The sequence below is a fragment of the Tiliqua scincoides genome, chromosome 3 (assembly GCF_035046505.1).
Source record: "Tiliqua scincoides isolate rTilSci1 chromosome 3, rTilSci1.hap2, whole genome shotgun sequence".
Classification (NCBI taxonomy): Eukaryota; Metazoa; Chordata; class Lepidosauria; order Squamata; family Scincidae; genus Tiliqua; species Tiliqua scincoides.
The window spans coordinates 76,959,236-76,979,843 of NC_089823.1; the positions used below are offsets into that span (position 1 = coordinate 76,959,236).

At 44.0% G+C, this 20,608-nt stretch overlaps 1 protein-coding gene across 4 annotated transcripts in view; it reads right to left on the reverse strand.

Annotated features, from left to right (window-relative positions):
• The window catches only part of CNKSR2 (connector enhancer of kinase suppressor of Ras 2), a 202,072-nt gene extending 183,529 nt beyond the window's left edge, over window positions 1-18,543 (reverse strand). For all 4 annotated transcript variants that reach the window (XM_066620486.1, XM_066620485.1, XM_066620484.1 and 1 more), the window contains exon 1: window positions 18,480-18,543. In XM_066620486.1, the coding sequence (XP_066476583.1) occupies window positions 18,480-18,543 (64 nt within the window). The remainder of the gene's footprint in view (window positions 1-18,479) is intronic.
• Window positions 18,544-20,608: the final 2,065 nt, after the last annotated feature.

The following is a 20,608-nucleotide window of genomic DNA, read 5'->3' on the forward strand; positions in this document are numbered from 1 at the left end:
AATGCTTCACCAGATTAAGATATATCCTGTTCTTGAAGAAAAAAGCACTCACAATAATTACTAAAAACCATTTTGACACTTAAAATAAGCTACATATTATACACCGCACTTAGTAACTAGTATATCTAAACACTACTTTGGGGGAATATGCTATGATTTCTAATATATTACATTAGATACTATTAGCTTCATGATGATCCATCCTGCCTATACATTAAACCACCTCAGAATGTCTTAAATATTATTATAATGCAAGAAGGTTGCATAGATTTCTCTCACTTTTTCTTTATAAACTATATTAAGAAATAGGAAAGGGTCATGTGACATGAGACAGTAAACCTAAACAAAGTCAAACCAAAATATATTTACTTATAAATATATTTCTGTACTTCCTTTCTCCAAAACCAAGGGAACTCTAGGAAATACAACTGAGGCAACACAACCTCACAAATTCATATTAAAAGCAGTAAGAGCAAACATAAAAGGCACAATCAAAGCAACCAACTTAAATCATATAGCAAGACATCCAGATGTACACACAGTGAAAGATGAAGTGTAGGCACTGAATATCAATGAAACCCCAAAATCATAGAGGATATTCAACCTGGCCATTAGAGAGAAAAGGTAAAAAAGGTAAAGTGCTTTCGCTTGGATTTGTTACCAAGCGAAGCACTTGATGATGGGGAGGAGGCGTTCTAGGGCAGGTGGAGGGCAGGGGGAAGGCGTGGCAGGGGAGGGAGAGGGGCGGAAGAGAGGTAGAACTGGTGGAGCTCAGCTCAGCCATATCCACAAAAACTCCTTGATTCTGCACCGGCTAAAGAGCTGCCACAGAATTGACTAGCTCAATGTTTCTCAAACTGTGGGTCGGAACCCACTAGGTGGGTTGCAAGCCAATTTCAGGTGAGTCCCATTCATGTCAATATATTATTTTTAATATATTAGACTGGTATGTGACTGCATTTGGGGAAATGTTACAGATCTGTACTTTTAACAGGCTACTCTGTATATGCTTTTAACAATGATAGTTACTTCTGGGTAAGTGTGGTAGGATTCCAGCCTAGGATTGTGAAAAATTTTCCCGCTTGATGATGTCACTTCTGGTCATGACATCATTTCCGGCAGGTCCTGACAGATTCTCATTCTAAAAAGTGGGTCCCAATGCTAAACGCTTGAGAACCACTGGAATATCCCCATTGCTGGGCTATTTTCCTTACCTAAGGAGCGGTTGGCAGCTGCCTGGTTGCACTCAGGATGCTGTGGCACCAGGCAGCTCAGGACTGGGCTTTTAGCCCCTTTCCTGCACACACTTACCTTCTTTCTCAAACTCCAGAGGAATTTTACAGCCTCAGTTGTATTATAATCTCCTCTTACTTGCTTGTATTAGTCCACATTTTGATTACAGGCTATAGTGAATTTACAATTCCACTACTTCTTAATGACCACAGGTTCCTTTCCCTGTGTGGCTTTCCCCCCCCCCTTCAGTTCACAAAGGAAACCTGTTTCCATCTCTGTACTTTCCAGTATGTACAGCCCTGATTACCCCCTTGATAATGTGAATAAGTCTTAAATGGAGAAGAATCACAGAATTGTCATCTTGGTTCATGAAAACAGAGCCTTAGCATCAAAATACAAAACACCAGAACTGCAGTGAACTGTTAATGAAGTGCTCAGGGAAAACATATTGCTAGACCTATTTATACTAACAAATGCTTCACAGACAGTACAATATGGCCAAACAATAAAAGTACAGTATAACAGAAGTATTAAAAACATTACAGATTGACAATTTAGCAGTGAAGGCCTAGCAAACAATAAAGCCATATTCCAGAGTAATTAACAAACAATCCAATCCTATAAATGTTTATCAGAAAACAATGCAACTGTCTCCCAAGTATGCACAGGATCTCAAACCAAAATTGCCTTATTATGTTATCTTCAGCTTTTTGAATTTTCTGTCCAAAGGCTATATATACAGTACTGCTTTTGCTATGGCAACCTAGCTAGGTATGAGTAAGCATAGCCTGTAACATCTGATATTCAATTCAGAGGTTTTATTTCAGTTAGGGAAAAAATGATACTTAACTTACCGTTGCTTGTGACTTGACAACTGCAGCAGAAGCCATTAAAATTTACATTACAGCAGTCAGTATTATTAAAATTCAAAGTCACAAGGATGTATTACAAAAATGTGAACTGCATCTACAAGAAATCTGGAAGCACAAATACTGACAGTATTGGGAGAAATCCAAAATCTCATTACTCCTAAATCTTCAAGGATGTAAATCCCATCCAGGGTCGTGCCCAACTAATTCCTGCCCCAGGCAAGGCTAAAAATTTGCACCTCCCCTTGGGTGGGGGTGGGTGGGTGTAAGACTATAATTAATTACATTCCACAGCACTGTTGTGACATTTAACTTAAAATTTAAAAATGTATATAACTTGTCATTTGCAATTTTTACATAGGTTAAAAAAACTAATCTGTATAAATCTGCGCACCTCAAGGGTCAGTACTGCACCCCTGTGAGGTCTGTATCCTAGGCGGCTGCTTCTTTGGCCTGATAGCACCGGCCCTGATAATTTTACCCCCAGTAAAATGAAAATACTCACATCACTAATTCACATTCATGTTCCAATTCATTCTACTGCATGTCCAACCACAAGAACACTTAATACTCCATCATTTGATGTCCAATGTACTTGACTGGACAACAACCTCCTTAGCCAAAAACTCTTTCCCATCATAAATTCTGAGTCTCCTAAAGAAGACATGCAGAAATGCAGGCCTTCACAATACAATGTCCATTACTTGACAAAAGCTCTGTCATCAAAATAGAGATGGTTTATTAATTTTTAACAATGTTGTGCATTTAAAAATGATCCAGAATGTTTTTCTAATTATTTTTTATGTGCGGTCTGTTTTCTAGCACAATTATATCAAATGATAGCACCTACAGAAGAAATTGTACAACCATTTTATATACAGTACCTTATTCAAGGTGTCACACAATTTGTTGTATAAACACAGAGCAAAGTCCGGATTCCATTCAGATTTCTAGGCACAAGAACCTTGTGTGACCACAGGTGTAACCAAATTATCCACGAATTTTAAACCCACAGTTTTATCTCAAGGCAATGAAAAGGACCCTTTAAAGTTAAAATGCTATTTAACAATAGCCTCATTAATGTGAGGGAGCAGCTGGCAGGCTCTCTCTCTTTCTCTCTCTCTAGGCACTTAGAACAATGTGCTCTAAGGCAAGTGACCCCTTCCTTTCCCCTGAGCACAAGAAAAATGCAAAGGGAAGTAATTATCATCTCCTTTTCCCCATGCTGCACTCTGGGTGAAGGGAGGGGTTGCTGCCTCAGAGTGAAGCCTTTCTAATCATCTGGAGAAAGAATGATTGCCTGCCTGATACCTCTGTCCTGCATTACAAAGGTAAGCAAGGACGTTTTTAAATCACTGAGCAAAGGGATATTGTTTTTAAAATGGATTTCCTTTAACATGTGGGGTCTGGGAACTGAACCTTCATGAATACTAAAACTCAGTATGTTCTATCATATGCTGAAGTCTCCTTACAAAAGCAAATGAGTAACAGGCAGCCTAATCCTATGGTTCTTGGCACCCACAGCTCTAGCAGCGCCAAAATGTCAACTACCAGATCCTGTGGGTGCTAGACACTGCCAGAGGTCTCCTTGAAGGAAGGGAGCATTTGCTCCCTTACCCCGGATGGACAGCAGTCAGCAGCAATTGGTCTCAGTTCTGTGCCCACATTTGAGCGGGCACAGAGCCAAGGAGTCCCATGTCAGATTGCCAGGCCAGGAGGGAGGATAGGATATGGAGGCAGAGCCTGCCGCCTTCTCTGCCCCCCCACCTGGGCCACTTTCTCTCCCACCCCGCTCTCCCTCCACCCCAGAACACTTTCCTTTGCTGCCCCCAAAGCCCTTACTGCTACCTGAAACTCCTACCTTGCTCCGGAAGGTGTCTGTTCAGCCCTGGGCGCAGGGCTAACAGGTGCTGGTGCTCCCTACGTGGAGAATGCTGTAAATGTACTTTACAGCACATTTATGATAGCCAGCGCTGATACTATGGCCCATTTGGTTTGGGCAATCCTATACTGTACTTTCCTGAGAGCAAAACCCATTGAATACAATGGAACTTATTTCTGAGTAGGCATGTATAGGATTGTGCTATTATAGAGAGCAAGCAGATGTGCATCTAACTGAGAAATCCCACTGTGTCCAATGTGGCTTATTAACAGAAAAAAAAATGGGTACAGGATTGCAGTCTTAGGATACAACCCTTTATTTCTAACTTGCTTTTCCGCCACAACATCAATTGCTACGATACCACTGGCATTTTTTCTAAATTGACAATTGTCTTGAAAGGAGACAATTTTGTAGTAATTCAACAGTGTTGTACCCTTTAAGCCATGCTGTTTCCTTGTACTGGTGGCTTCTTTGTGCTGTTCATTGGCTTCATAACACATCTTTGTTAAATCCTCCATTAAAATATTAATTTCAGAATAAGAACCCTTAGCAAAAGCTTAATTTTTTTCGCAACACTGACACCTGTCAATTTTCCTTCATCGTTTTCAGACTTCTCATCAGCAGTTTTTTGACTGAATGAGAGTTCAGTCCAATACCTATCTTATTTGCATGTGCTTATCTTATAAGCACAATCTTATGCATGTTTATTTAGAAGTACGATTGATGTAAATTTCACTTACTCCCAGGTAAATGTTTAGAATTGCAACCTTATTGTCATAGTTCGAGAAACCCAATTTCAAATTATTTATAGACATCAGGTTATGATTATGAAAGTTTCCTGAAGACATAATCTGAATGACTCATGGTAGTTGTGACCAGAGATGGTCTTTTTCAATGCTGTGGAACTCTTGAGTTCTTTAGCACAATTGTTGTATCAAGTGATAATGTCTGTACATTCTAATAATTAGATGAACAAGATAATTTTTCTCAGCTTAATGAAATTTTGCACAGAAAGTTCATTCATGGTGACACAGCTAAATTTTATATTATGAATTGAGGCTGTACATGATTTAAAAATTTTCTTCTGAAAAAAAGTACTATTGAACAAATATGTGCAGTATTATTTCAATTGATTTTATTATTGAATGCCTATGTATAGTAACCCAAAGTAGACAATTTTATTTATCTAGAAGTTCCAATGACCATCAGCCCAATCCTATGCAAGTCTACTCTGAAGTAAGTCACAGCAGAGGCAATGGAGTTTACTCTCAGGTAAGTGTGCAGAAGATTGAAGCCTGTTTTATACTGGCAAAACCAAAGTACCTATATCTAGACACCCAAAAAATAAAACCCACTTTCCTAAGGTTTCTGCAGGAGAAAAATGTGTCACTTTACAGTCTGATGACTTGACCATGTACTTGAATTTGAAATTGATCATGTACCACCTCACAAATTTTCCTCACTTTTTTGTCATTCCAGACCAATATATTCTCAACTCTTAGGTATCTACGAGCCCAATCCTATTTTACTCTCCCTTGCAGTAAAATCCTATTTTACTTTCCCCACTGATGCCACCCTCCTTCAGCTCTTGCAACACATTCTGGACAGCAGACCAATCATTGACAGGACTGGGCTGAAAACAGCTTTCAGGTTTTTGTCTCTCTAAAATGCTCATGGAATATATCTACTTTCATTGAAGAGATCAAAGCATAACAAAAAGGCAATTTGTCTTATATTATAACCAATTAAGAAACTGGAGCAAGAAGGTGATATTTGCATAATGATTAGCGTATCTAAGATAACAGCTTAATTTACATTGTTCCAGGAAGGTAGATTCATTAATAAAAGCAGGCAACCTCTGATTCAAGAGGACATGTCATCAATTAGCCCTCATTCCTAGAAATGCTTTGCCCCTTTTTCCCTCCTAGAACTATCAACCTGATTATGAGTTAAAACACTGAAGTAGCATACGATTATGTGGTATGGGGGAAAAAACCCTGTCAAACCAGATGCAGGGTATCAGTCACACATTGATTACTGCCAATCAAAAGTAGGTATTCATATGGGATAGGGCACTGGATATCTTCAATCCAGTTCAGCCAGGAATTTTACTTGTGCTTTCCTTTCTACTATATGCATTAAAAATATGGATATTAAGAACATCTAACTGTGTACTACTCTGTACATCTAATTGTGTACTACTACTCTAATTGTGTACTACTCTGTGCTACTATTTTAGCACACTTAGCTTAAGTCAGTGGTTCTCAAACTTTGAGGGATCTTCAACTCCCTTTGCGGGGGAGGAGCTAGGGCAGCAATGCGATCCCCAGGATTATATCGCTAAGGGAGGGTGAGGGGGTGCTTTCCACTTACTCTTAAGTAGGTAGGGCTGCTGGAGACTGCAGGAGGTGCAAGGAGCCTTGTGCAGAGCTCCCTGACGCTTGGAATCTTCAAATGGAGAGACGGCAAAGCACCTTCTGCAAATGGAAACTGGCTTGCAACCTACCTAGTGGGTCCTGACCCACAGTCTGAGAAACACTGGAATAACCCTTCCTTTCAGAGGCTGGGAAATGCAAGTACATACTTGCACATATCTTGTTTTAGTCAATGACTGACAAACACATCATGTGAGAGGAATATTTTTCCTGACCAAGACAGGGGGACTTTGAAAACTTCACCAAACAGGGATTTGCCAGGCTGTGCCCTGGGTGCCTTGCAGAACCTGAGAAAAGGTGCTTCTAAATCCTGCAGCCATGTACCACTTTCAGGAGCCAGGGTGGTTCCCAGGTGTGAGTTTCTCCAAACCTTTCTCAGACTCCTCAAAGCCTCTGGGCTGTGGCCTGATAAGTCCCCATTGTTCAGTAAGGCCTGCAAGACACACAACTCTGAAAAAATATGTCACAAAACTATATTTTGTTCTACGTTTATGCAAAATACTTTAAAATGTGAAGCAATGTTATGGTGCTCTTTACAGACAGGCTTTGTGTTGTAAGAATTCAAATAATTATACAAGCAGAGTACTGAATACTATATCGAATAACTGCAGGTATAAGAAACGTTCTATGTTTTTAATAATTGATTTTATAACACTTTAAGGCCAGGAAATTATAACGCTGAATACACTCAAGCTTATATTTTGAAGATCGGGAATACAGAGAAAAAGGATGCTTACTCTACTTGCAAGGGACAGTTCCATGTCTTTTCCACTCCAATTGGCAGGTGGAAGCATTTCCAATCCCCAAACCAAGGATCTACCATGATTGAGGTGGTTATGGGTATGCCAACTGGCAGACATAAGAATAGAAGAACATAAGAACAGCCCCAATGGATCAGGCCATAGGCCCATCTAGTCCAGCTTCCTGTATCTCACAGCAGCCCACCAAATGCCCCAGGGAGCACACCAGATAACAAGACACCTCATCCAGGTGCCCTCCCTTGCATCTGGCATTCTGACATAACCCATTTCTAAAATCAGGAGGTTGTACACATCATGAGCCATACACATCATGAGCCATACAAATCAGGAGCCATACACATCATGGCTTGTACCCTATAATGGATTTTTCCTCCAGAAACTTGTCCAATCCCCTTTTAAAGGTGTCTAGGCTAGACGCCAGCACCACATCCTGTGGCAAGGAGTTCCACAGACCGAGTAAAGAAATATTTTCTTTTGTCTGTCCTAACCCGCCCAACACTCAATTTTAGTGGATGTCCCCTGGTTCTGGTATTATGTGAGAGTGTAAAGAGCATCTCCCTATCCACTCTGTCCATCCCCTGCATAATTTTGTATGTCTCATATCATGTCCCCCCTCAGGCGTCTCTTTTCTAGGCTGAAGAGGCCCAAACGCCGTAGCCTTTCCTCATAAGGAAGGTGCCCCAGCCCCGTAATCATCTTAGTCGCTCTCTTTTGCACCTTTTCCATTTCCACTATGTCTTTTTTGAGATGCGGCGACCAGAACTGGACACAATACTCCAGGTGTGGCCTTACCATCGATTTGTACAACGGCATTATAATACTAGCCGTTTTGATCTCAATACCCTTCCTAATGATCCCAAGCATAGAATTGGCCTTCTTCACTGCCGCCGCACATTGGGTCGACACTTTCATCGACCTGTCCACCACCACCCCAAGATCTCTCTCCTGAGCTGTCACAGACAGCTCAGAACCCATTAGCCTATATTTAAAGTTTTGATTTTTTGCCCCAATGTGCATGACTTTACACTTACTGACACTGAAGCGCATCTGCCATTTTGCTGCCCATTCTGCTAGTTTGGAGAGATCCTTCTGGAGCTCCTCACAATCACTTCTGGTCTTTACCACTCATAAGAACATAAGAACATAAGAACAGCCCCACTGGATCAGGCCATAGGCCCATCTAGTCCAGCTTCCTGTATCTCACAGCGGCCCACCAAATGCCCCAGGGAGCACACCAGATAACAAGAGACCTCGTCCTGGTGCTCTCCCCTACATCTGGCATTCTGACTTAACCCATTCCTAAAATCAGGAGGTTGCGCATACACATCATGGCTTGTACCCCATAATGGATTTTTCCTCCAGAAACTCGTCCAATCCCCTTTTAAAGGCGTCTAGGCTAGACGCCAGCACCACATCCTGTGGCAAGGAGTTCCACAGACCGACCACACGCTGAGTAAAGAAATATTTTCTTTTGTCTGTCCTAACCCGCCCAACACTCAATTTTAGTGGATGTCCCCTGGTTCTGGTATTATGTGAGAGTGTAAAGAGCATCTCCCTATCTACTCTGTCCATCCCCTGCATAATTTTGTATGTCTCAATCATGTCCCCCCTCAAGCGTCCCCACTTGGAAAAGTTTGGTGTCGTCTGCAAACTTAGCCACTTCACTGCTCAACCCTGTCTCCAGGTCATTTATGAAGAGGTTGAAAAGCACCGGTCCCAGGACAGATCCTTGGGGCACACCACTTTTCACCTCTCTCCATTGTGAAAATTGCCCATTGACACCCACTCTCTGCTTCCTGGCCTCCAACCAGTTCTCAATCCACGAGAGGACCTGTCCTCTAATTCCCTGACTGTGGAGTTTTTTCAGTAGCCTTTGGTGAGGGACCGTGTCAAACGCCTTCTGAAAGTCCAGATATATCATGTCCACGGGTTCTCCCGCATCCACATGCCTGTTGACCTTTTCAAAGAATTCTATAAGGTTCGTGAGGCAAGACTTACCCTTACAGAAGCCATGCTGACTCTCCCTCAGCAAGGCCTGTTCGTCTATGTGTTTTGAGATCCTATCTTTGATGACGCATTCCACCATCTTACCCAGTATGGATGTTAGGCTGACCAGCCTATAGTTTCCCGGGTCCCCCCTCTTTCCCTTTTTAAAAATAGGCGTGACATTTGCTGGCACCATGGCTGTTTTGAGGGACAAGTTGCATACCTTAGTCAAGAGATCTGCAACTTCATTCTTCAATTCCTTAATAACTCTTGGGTGGATGCCATCAGGGCCCGGTGACTTATTGATCTTTAATTTATCAATGAGGTCTGAAACATCTTCTCTTTTAACCTCTATCTGACTTAACTCCTTGGTCAGGAGGGGCCGTTCGGGCAGCGGTATCCTACATGAAATGTAGGACAGCTCCTCCTACATGAAATGTTCCCATGATGTTTGTTCAGACAACATAGGGAAGTGAGACCCTTTTTAAATGAAGAATTCTTATTCCTGTAATCATATCTAGAACTGGAGCACTAACTAGAGATTGCAGCTGGGATTTGTTATGAACTGAGCCAACTTCTCTTTTCTTTACCCCAAAAAAACATTTTTCCCCGCATAGTTCTTCTCCATTTTCTCCATCATGATCCCAGTAATAGAAACATTTAAAAGTGAGTTTATTTTGGTATTCATTAAAATACCAAGCATTAACACATTTTTAAATGTCTATATTACTGGGATCATGAGTGGGGGAAAAACTATGTGGGGAAAAAATCTATGGAGAGAAAACTAAAGTTACTTGTTACATACGAGAGAAGCATTATTATCATTGACAAGGAACATAAACACTGAACAGAAGACTAAAAAAATCTTTAAAAGGATTTATACTCTATAACAGAGGTTAGTGTAACATAGCTGTGTAACATAGGGCACAATCCTAATTGTGCCCTGGACCGGCACAAGTTCTTTGCACCGGCCCGGGAGGGTCACATAAAGCATGTTTGCACCTCCGTGCAAGTAAGCTGTCGTGAAAGTGTCGACCCAATGTGCAATGGCAGTGAAGAAGGCCAATTCTATGCTTGGGATCATTAGAAAAGATATTGAGAACAAAACAGCTAATATTATAATGCCGTTGTACAAATCGATGGTAAGGCCACACCTGGAGTATTGCGTCCAGTTCTGGTCCACATCTCAAAAAGGATATAGTGGAAATGGAAAAGGTGCAAAAGAGAGCGACTAAGATGATTACTGGGCTGGGGCACCTTCCATATGAGGAAAGGCTACGGCGTTTGGGCCTCTTCAGCCTAGAAAAGAGACACTTGAGGGGGGACATGATTGAGACATACAAAATTATGCATGGGAAGTATAAAGTGGATAGAGAGATGCTCTTTACACTCTCACATAACACCAGAACCAGGGGACATCCACTAAAATTGAGTGTTGGGAGGGTTAGGACAGACAAAAGAAAATAATAATAATAATAAAAAAACTTTATTTTTATCCCGCCCTTCTCCCAAAAAGGGACCCAGGGCGGCTAACAACATATAAAACAGATTAAAACATAATTTCACAAACAGATAAAAACATATTGTCCCCCGCTAATTGGGTAAGAGGCACTTTTTCAAGTGGGTGCTCCTCTTTTATTTAGCAGGGGGAGAGTAACTGGCCCACCTCACCCCAGCAGTGTCTTTTCTAGTGGCTGTCTGCTGGTGTTCTTTTTGCATCTTTTTAGATTGTGAGCCCTTTTGGGACAGAGAGCCATTAGTTATTTGATTTTTGTCTGTAAACCGCTTTGTGAACTTTTAGTTGAAAAGCGGTATATAAATACTGTTAATAATAATTAATAATATTAAAAAACACATTAGCAGAACCCATAAAAACAGTAGTCAGAAGAGTCAGAATAAAAGAGCATAAAACAGCAGTTCTTAGAGGAATCGGGCCTGTAAAAAAGCAACTAAAAGATATATAAAAGATGTTAAAAAGGCCATAAAGTCAGAAGGCTTGGTTAAACAACAAGGTCTTCAGGCCTCGCCGAAAGGTCTCAAGAGAGGGAGCCATTCTCAAGTCAAGGGGAAGGGAGTTCCACAACGTTGGTGCCACTACTGAGAAGGCCCTATTTCTTACCGCCGCCCCACGTACCTCCTTAGGCGGCGGCACTTGTAAAAAGGCCTTCTCTGATGACCTGAGAGGACGAGCCGGATTGTACGGGAGTAGGCGATCTCTAAGATAACCTGGCCCAGAGCAGTATAGGGCTTTAAAGGTCAAAACCAGCACCTTGAATTGGGCCCGGAAACAAATGGGCAGCCAATGTAGCCCCCGGAGAAGCGGGCTGACAGAGTCAAACTGCCTAGCTCCTGTGACCACACGGGCCGTCGCATTCTGCACTAATTGCAGTTTCCGAACCGTCTTCAGAGACAGCCCCACATAAAGCGTGTTACAATAATCTAACCTCGATGTCACCGTAGCATGGATCACCGTGGCCAGGTCTGCACGATCCAAGTACGGCTGCAGCTGGCGCACCAGCTGAAGCTGAGCAAATGCCCCCCTAGCCACAGCTGCCACCTGGGAATCCAGGAGCAGCTGCGAGTCCAGGTGGACCCCCAAGCTGCGGACCTGCTCCTTCAGATATATTCAAAATATTCAAAATATATATATTCAATATATATTCAAAATATTTCTTTACTCAGCGTGTGGTCAGTCTGTGGAACTCCTTGCCGCAGGATGTGGTGATGGCATCTGGACTAGATGCCTTTAAAAGAGGATTGGACAAGTTTCTGGAGGAATAATCCATTACAGGTTACAAGCCATAATGTGTATGTGCAACCTCCTGATTTTAGAAATGGGCTATGTCAGATGCAAGGGAGGGCACCAAGATGCAGGTCTCGTGTTATCTGGTGTGCTCCCTGGGGCATTTGGTGGGCCGCTGTGAGATACAGGAAGCTGAACTAGATGGGCCTATGGCCTGATCCAGTGGGGCTGTTCTTATGTTAAGCTGGGTCAGTGCAGCTCTGTTATGCAGGATCCTAGCCCTGTTCCCCAGGTAGAATGGAGCAGCTCCAGGCTGCTGTAACCACTGCAGCTCTCCCCTGGATAAGGAGGAAAGTTTCCCTTTGCCCCTGGCTGAGCCACAGACAGCCCCAAACTTGCACTGGGTATAGTACAGGCCTGCTGGTCTGCCTATTCCACTGCAAGTTGGGATTGAGCTGATAGCTGCATAGCAGGGAAGGGACGGACCATAAAGAAAAAGGTAATTCCTAAAACAACGAATTACTTTCACATTATCTTCCTTGTGTTCTTCAAACTAGAAGAACTAAAAGAACTGAACTGAAATTTGTTCACATTAAGGTTGCATAATAACTGTAAAATAAACAATGACATGTGCTCCCCTTCACTGCAATAATCCCTTCATATGCATACATAACATCAACCATGTCACTTACTATTACAAAACAGCAGCAACTTCCATGCAAAAACAAATGCTTGTTTAGGGCCCAATCCTAAACAGTACACGCCAACTTACTGCCAGCGCACACTGTAGCAAACATGCCATAAAGCACATTTGCAAGCCCTTAGTGCTGGACAAGTGCCGGAGCTAGCCCAGCGCCAGTTGGCGCTGCTCTGCTGGTCTGTGGTTGCCCAAACTGCTGGGTGGCAGAGAGACAGGTGAGGGCATGGGGGGAGATGGAGGTGGTGTGCCAGGGGGAGGGAGCAGGGCAGGAGGGAGGCAGGACCGGGATCCTGAGCTCCCTGTTGCACTGCAAGGGCTGCCACAGAAACAAGGGCTACTCCCCTTCCCCCCCCCCCAAGGAGCCGCAGCAGCTGCCCTATTGCACAAAGGATGCTGTGGACAACCCAGCGCAACATGCAACTTAGGATTGGGCTGGCCAACTCCTAATGAGCAAGTTTCATGAGTACAGGTATGTGCTACTTAACGGGGATACGTTCTGCAAACCCTGTCACTAGGTGCATTCATATTTGTCCAGACAACCTTGAATGACAGCTGGGTAGTGCCCCAGAATGCTTTGCTGGGCCAAGAAGGAAGATGACTAGTTGGCAAAAGTGTGAACAGAAAGTGTGCCAAGTGCAGGTTAGCACTTAGCCGGTAAGGAAGGAAAGCCAGTAAGGAAGGAAGGAAGGAAGTCTGGTAAGCCTAGGGGGTTAAGATGGACCACCACTGTACATACAGTTAGTCAGCCAAAATGTCGCTATACTGCACATGCCTATTCTTGTATTTATAATGGCACTTAGAAAAACAGGATCTGGTCAGAGAAGAAAATGGAGATCACAGCATAAGATGCTTTCAGGCATGTTAATTCAACTCAAAGCTTGTTTGCACACATAAGTGTATTCAGGACTAGGACTGAAAAACAGTCCTAGTCTAGGACTGACATTTTCTTCTTTCCTCAACTCCAAAATATTCTACAAAATAGGCTTACATATTTTCTCATACAGGAGAACTGATTTTGCTTTGGAAACATGAGTAGCAAACAGAACTTAAAAATATAAACCATCTCTACAAAGATTAAAGTTAGAGGAATATACTTGCAATCTGTATTCTTTTAGTCAACTATTTTAATTTATTTTTTCACATTTTTATATCACCCTTCTTCTACGAAGCTCCGAATGATGTACAAAATTCCTTCTCTCCTTTTTGTCCTCACAACAACCTTGTGCGGTAGGCGAGGCTGACGGATTGTGACTGCCCCAAGGTCACCCAGGAAGCTAGGTGGCTGGGCGAGGATTTGAACCTGGATCTTTCAGGTCTATTTATCCCAATCCATAGAAAGTTGGAGACACTTTCATTCCCTTGAAATCAACAGGGCACATTAGTTACAACTAACATAAGTTTAATTGATTTCAAAAAGTGAAACTCACCCAACTTTATTCAGATCAGGGTATCTGTTTTTATAAAACATTTGCAACAGTATTTGCAAGTTCTGTCTACTGCAACGGATTATATCTTTGCTGTTTATTTTTCTTAACACTGTTATTTTGGTTTTATTTTATGTTTAGGATCTGTTAATACAGGTTGAGACTAATTATTCGCGTGGGTTCTTCCCAAGCAATCATGTGGATAAAAAAAATGCACTATAGCAAAACAATTTAAAAAACAAAGTTTCTTTGCTCCAGTGATTGAAAAACAGCCTTGCTGACCTTTTGACTCTAAGATAAGAGTCATTAAGAAGACAATCCATCAGCACTTCACTCAGCCCCTCCCTTCACCAATGCAAAATGATCACCTTTCTTTCACTTGCTGGGGGAAGGGAGGGGTCGGCAGACAAGAGAAGGCTTGATGGATTGTTAGCCTGCTGCCCTCTCTCCCTCTCTCATTAAGGAGGCTGTTGTTAAACGACTTTTTAGTTTTTAAAACTGATTTTAAAGGGATGCATTTTTCCCCTTTTCCAGGGATCAGTACATTCTGTCTCATTTGCAGGGGCCATTCCGTGTATAAAAAATCCTGGTATAAATAGGTTGGACCTGTATAGAGAACTTTGTAAATGGTTAATACATATGCATTTTTAAAAAGCTTAAATAAAAGACTGGACTGGACTAATTAAGACTACATGCTTCAAATGCTGATAACAGCATTTCAACAGCAGGATAAAGATGTTTTAGAATAATTAATATAAGGTTAATAGTTTTCCAAATGTCACTGTCAACTAAATTGTTCTAACTTCATGAAGAGATAGATAAATAATAATAACTGGATTTATTCAAATCACTGACTGTGAGGATTAGAGATACCTCCAGTTTTCATCATGAAATGAACACAGATGAAGCTTTTTCTGCAACTCCCATTCATACCTTCACAGTGCTGTTGAAGTGATTTTATAACACTGGGGAAGCAAACAGATGAGCAAAGGATAGATACCGTTTAAAACAACGCATGTGTAAACAGCGCATCTTAAAATATGAACCTTTTCTGTTTCAAAACTTAGCACTACCACCTCAAGTACTCAGAAGGCATAATTTCATATTCTGTAATACATTTCACAACAAAATATTGATTTCCAATGCTTCTTTCAGCTACAAAACAGAAGTGCCTTGTTATGAAACTCCCACATGGGATGAAACCGCTCGACTGAAAAAATGTAAGCCATTAAAAATATCTATTTTAAAAGAAAAGGGAATGCAATTGCCTTTATGACTCTTGGGCTGCAGTTCTGCCTGGTATTATGCATGAGTAAAACTCAATTAAATCAAAGAAACTTATCCTTTGTGCCTCTACATGCAAGTCTAGTAATTAAATTTTTAAAAATCGAAGCCAAATGTTCTAGACCATATTTTTCAGGCACATGTACTTCAAGGTATTTTAAAAGTACTGGGGTATGTCATGTACCCCAAACATAAAACAGACCTATTATCATTCACAAGGAAATGTGATCTCATTTATCATCACAACAAGAATGAACTGCTCAGAAACTGGAACAGATTGTAGTATAAACAAGATCTTTCAAGTGGTATGATTTTCAGAATCTGAGTACCATCCAGCTAAAATTAAGCACCTTTAATTTGACTGATTCTCAGTGTGCAAGAGTTCACAAGACAAGGGTTATAATTCTAACTACAATTCCTTTGTAGTCATTGACCTGTGTGGGGCTTACTTTAGAGAAAACACATACTGGATTAGGCTGTATTCTCCCACTGAAGTCAATAGGAAATATGCCTGATTTTGTCTGGATTGTGGCCTGTATTTTATGTTCTAACCAGGAGAGAGAAAACTGACATTAAAAAGCAGGAAATTGCTTGTTACGAGGCTACTAACTGAGATATGTTCTATTGTGGAAGTAGAAGAATAAACCCTTCCTAAACATTTGACTGAAAGAGTATTTTTTTGTTTAGTCCTTGCTGGCACAAGAAAGCATCAGAAGAAGGGAAAGTAGGAAAACATGTTGCTTTCCATGGCTGGCTGCACTCATACTGGCTACTAGGCTTAGATATACTTCAGCTATTTCAGTCAAGAAGCCAGTGGGTGCAGAAGAGGAAGGAAGGCACAATCTCTTTATTTAATCAGAAACACCAAAAATAAATTTAAAAAACAAACAAACACAATCTTCTGTACAGTGGCAATCCATATTAATAAAGGAAACAGTAGCCTGAATTTATAATTAAACACTGAGCATCAAAGCCCAGGTTCTCTGAGAAGCTCTGCTTCTGACAAACTGAATACAGTAAGTCAAAAAATGGGGGACACACCACAGAATGACTGTTGCGAGTACTGATGATGAAAGATATAGGACACTAATCATAGCAAGGTTACAATTCTATAAACTCTTACTTGGAATCTACTGATCTCAGTGAGATTTACTTTTAAGGAACATACTTAGGATTGCACTGTATAAGAAAAAGCATGCCTGACAAGAGAGAAAAATAAGACATGCTAGTGGGGTTAAAAGAGCTACAAGGGAATAACAGAAAGACAGCTGCTGAGAGGGTGTGCTGTCAGCTGCTGTTATGGAGTAGGATGAAATGACAGCTCAGCATCCCTTGGGAGTACAGGTGCACCAAGGATATCTCCGACCAGGAAAATCAAGTGGAGCATCCATGAGCAGCAGTACAAGTCACTGCACGTATGATCATAAAGCATGCCAGACTGTTACTCCCTAAGGAGTACTGCATGGTTTAGGCACACACTCTAAGAAATACAGAAGTTGCCATTTTAACCCTCTTTCATTGTGCTCAAGACCCATGAGGCTGCTATTCCAGCCCTCGTTCCCCATGAAGAGCTTTGCAGAGTTCCCTCACCTTACAAGATGGTTATTCCCATGCCAGGTCATGCTGACACCAGATTCATTGCTCCCTAGAGTGACATGCTGTCATTCCAGTCCCTCTCCTCCAGAGGCACTGCTGTGCACTGGCACCTGCTCTCCATTATCTCCCTTGTCATTCTCCTCCTCCCTCCCTTCCTCTCCACACTGCAAGGCATTCTTCTACAGTTCTATGTGGCCTATTGGCCTTCGGGGTTGCCCTCTCTCCTTGGCAGTCAGCTTGCATTTCCTCTCCAACTCCAAAGGGATGACAGATTATTCCCAGGGTTTATTGACTGACTGATTTGTAAGGCCACTCACTGCATCTCCTCCCAAACCCCATTACTTTCAATAGCTGCTCCTTTGGATGCCATGTTCAGAGTGAAGACAATCTCACAGCCAAATTGCTGTACTAGCTAAGTGCCCAATCCCATGCATGTCCATTCACTTCCATTACAGTCAATGGAGCTTACTCCTAGGTAAGTGTGTACAGGGTTGCAGCCTGAGTAGGGAACCAAAATCACACAGCGAAAGGCTAAAATAGTGAGGCCAGAAGAGGGAGAGAGAGGTCTGGTTGCTGCCTAGACTGAGGCTGCAATCCCATCCACGCTTTCCTGGGGGTAAGCTCCACTGACTATAATGGAACTGAGTACTGAGGACACATGCATAGATTGGGCTCTCAAAATCCTATGCAGGTCTAGTCAGAAGTAAGTCCCATTCTAGTCAATTGGGCTTACTCCCAGGAAAGTGTGAATAGGATTGCAACCTCAGAACTCAATCCTATGCATATCTACTCAGAAGTAAGTCCCATTATAGTGAATGGAGCTTACTCCCAGTTAAGTGTGGCTAGGACTGCAGCCTCAGAGAGCACACCAGGCTCCCACCCGGCGTAATGACACTTGAGGCCACCTCGGGTCACCTGCAGTGACCAACCAGGGAAGCCTCCCAGGTGCAGAGGATGCTGCAGGTAGGCGGCGCTGGTCCCTCCGGCCAGGTGCCCCTCCAGCCCTTCGTTGCCCTGCCCTGGAGCCGGCGGGGAGAAAGGAAGGCATAAGAAGGAAACGAGAAGACACGCCGTAATCATCATCGTTCTAGCCCACGGCTCTGCTCCAACGTTGGGAAGGCGCATCTTGGACCTCACGCCGTCTTTGCAAATGACAGCACCACGAAAGGTGTGCAATGTTGGGGGGGGGGGTAACCAGGCGTCCTCCTTTTTTTTAGCCTCGGGTCCTGGAAAAGCATTTCAACATCCTTCTTTCCCCTGTGAGTAAGGGATGCGCATGGCCTCCTTGCAATTAATAAATCATAGGCAATATAGTTTTAATGTCATGATAAGCAATCGACTGTTTAACTTCACCCCCTGAAACCAATACAGGAGCGTTCGGAGCTTTTATGTGCTGCATTTTCCTTGGCTGCCTTAATGCTGGGGTGCCTGCTCCTCTTTGGGGTCATGAGATCTGGTCGCCCTGGATGGGGGGAAGCTCCCCGTTCCATCAGCAAGAGGCAAAGCTGCCCCCCCATTTGTATGCTGCCCCCCATTTCCCTCCAGCAGCCCCGGCTCCCCCTTTACCTTTCATCCAGTCCACCACTTGGCTGGGGGTCCACTTGCTCACGGGTTCCATAATGAGCGCCATGAGGGCAAACTTTGCGCGAAGTGCGCCCCCCGCTTCAAAGAGGAGGACCGCGGGAAGGTGAAGCGGGCGAGGGTCCGGGTGGCTTCGTGGGGACCCGCGGTGGGTGGCGATGGACCGCTTCTGCCCAGGGAGAGCACGAGACGAGACGGCGAGGGGAGCAGCAGCAGCAAGCCCGGAGGAGGAAGATGCTCCTTGCAAAGGCGGAGGGCGGCAAATCCTCCCCTTGCTCTGGCCGCGGCTCCTCTGCCGCTGCTGCTGGCTGTGCGCGCGCGCGCCTCCCCGGGGGCTCAGTTCATGTTGCAGCCCCGGCGTGGAGGAGCGGGGGACGCGGGCTGCGCTCTCCGACACCTCTTGCCTGCCGCCCCCACGGACCCGCGGGCGAGGGGCGACAGCCACCACTGCAGCTGAAGGCGGAGGGGGACGCCCAAGCGGCGCGCGGAGGGTTCAGTCAAGCAGGAGCGCCAGTCACCCTCGCCTCGCCGCTGCCGCCTCTCCTTGCACTGTGTTCCCAAAGCTGCTCCCTCCGCGAGCTGCACGCTTGTCGCGCGCGCTCTCCCTGCTCTGCTCCTCCTCCCCCCTTCTGGCGCTCGCTCGAGAGAGCCTGGCGGAAATGACGAGGCTTGTAAAGCCGAAAAAATCTGGCCAAGCAGCCCCCCTGGGGAGGGGGAGGGGGGTCGCAGGCGTGCTTTACAAGCGGGGCTGCCAGCCCCCCTTGGGGGTGCAGAGGGAGCCAGAAAGCGGGCAGCTCCTGTTCCTCCCCCCTTTACCGGGGGGGGGGGAGAGCAGGAAGGCTCCTGATCAAAAAGAGGCAGCGACACCTGCTTGGTTGCATTGACAGCGCCTGAGCCTCCCCCCCCCCCGCTTTTCCCTACTTCAAGCTCTTCCCTGGGGAGAGGAGGGGGCTTACCCTGAGGCGGTGATGAGGCATCTCTGACTGAGGAGGAGGAAAAGGAGCAGAGGGGGAGGGAAGGGCTTGTGTTCTTTCCATGCACTTCTGTGTGGGCTGGCGAGGTAATTTCTGAGAAAAGCCCTTTCTCACAGGAGAAAAAACATCCATAATCTTCCTTGTGTCCCAAGCACTTTAGTTCCTCATTCAGAGGCTGTCAGAACAAATGGAACTTCAAAGGCATTATTTTCCTGCTGGCTGCTGCATGTTCAATGCCTGATGGGTTGCTGAGGACAAGAAATGATGCTGTCTTTAAATGGCTCTGAAGGAAGGACTCACTGCATTCCCCCCCTTTCAGGTAGATGTTGCTCTAAGACAGGTGTCTCCAAACCCCGGCCCGGGGGCCAGATGCAGCCCGCAGCCAGCCTCTTTCCAGTTCACAGCCAACCTCTTGTCTCCTGAAAGCCTGTGGCCCACTCAGCTGAACATGACCAGAACTGTGCTCTGATTGTGTCTGGAGGGTGTTCTCAGGGCCAGAGAGGTGGAATGAATGAGCCCATTCATTCATTTATTCACTTATCTAAGTTCCATCTCTAATTTATTTATTTAAATTTTATATTTAAATTTTATTCCGACCTCCACACCATGCCAGATATTTGATGTGGCCCTCTGGCCAAAAAGTTTGGAGACCCCTGCTCTAAGAGAAGAAGATCTTCACAGACAGGGCAGAGTACTATCCTTCAATATGAAATGGGTTCCAATAGTACTCTATGCCCTACAGAGCTCATGAAGATCTATGCTTCATACAGTCTAAGCTCCAGGTCATAGAGGCATTTACACAGAAGTAATCTGCATTGATTTCAGGGAAACTGACTTCCATAAATATTCCTATAGGATCAAAAGAGGAGCTTAGATCAAGTTGGGGTCTTGAGTTGGGGCTGCCTCTGAAGATGGTCCAGAAACGGCAATTAGTGCAGAATGCAGACCCGTGTGGTTGCTGGGGCTCATCGGTTTGACTCAGTTGGGGCCCTGCTTCAGCGGCTACACTGGCTACCAGTTCGTTTCCAGGCTGAATTCAAAGTGCTAGTATTGACTAGTCCACGGTATTTGAGGGACCATCTCCTTCCATACAATCCAACCCATCCACTCAGGTCATTAGAGGGCCCTTTCTACCTGTGC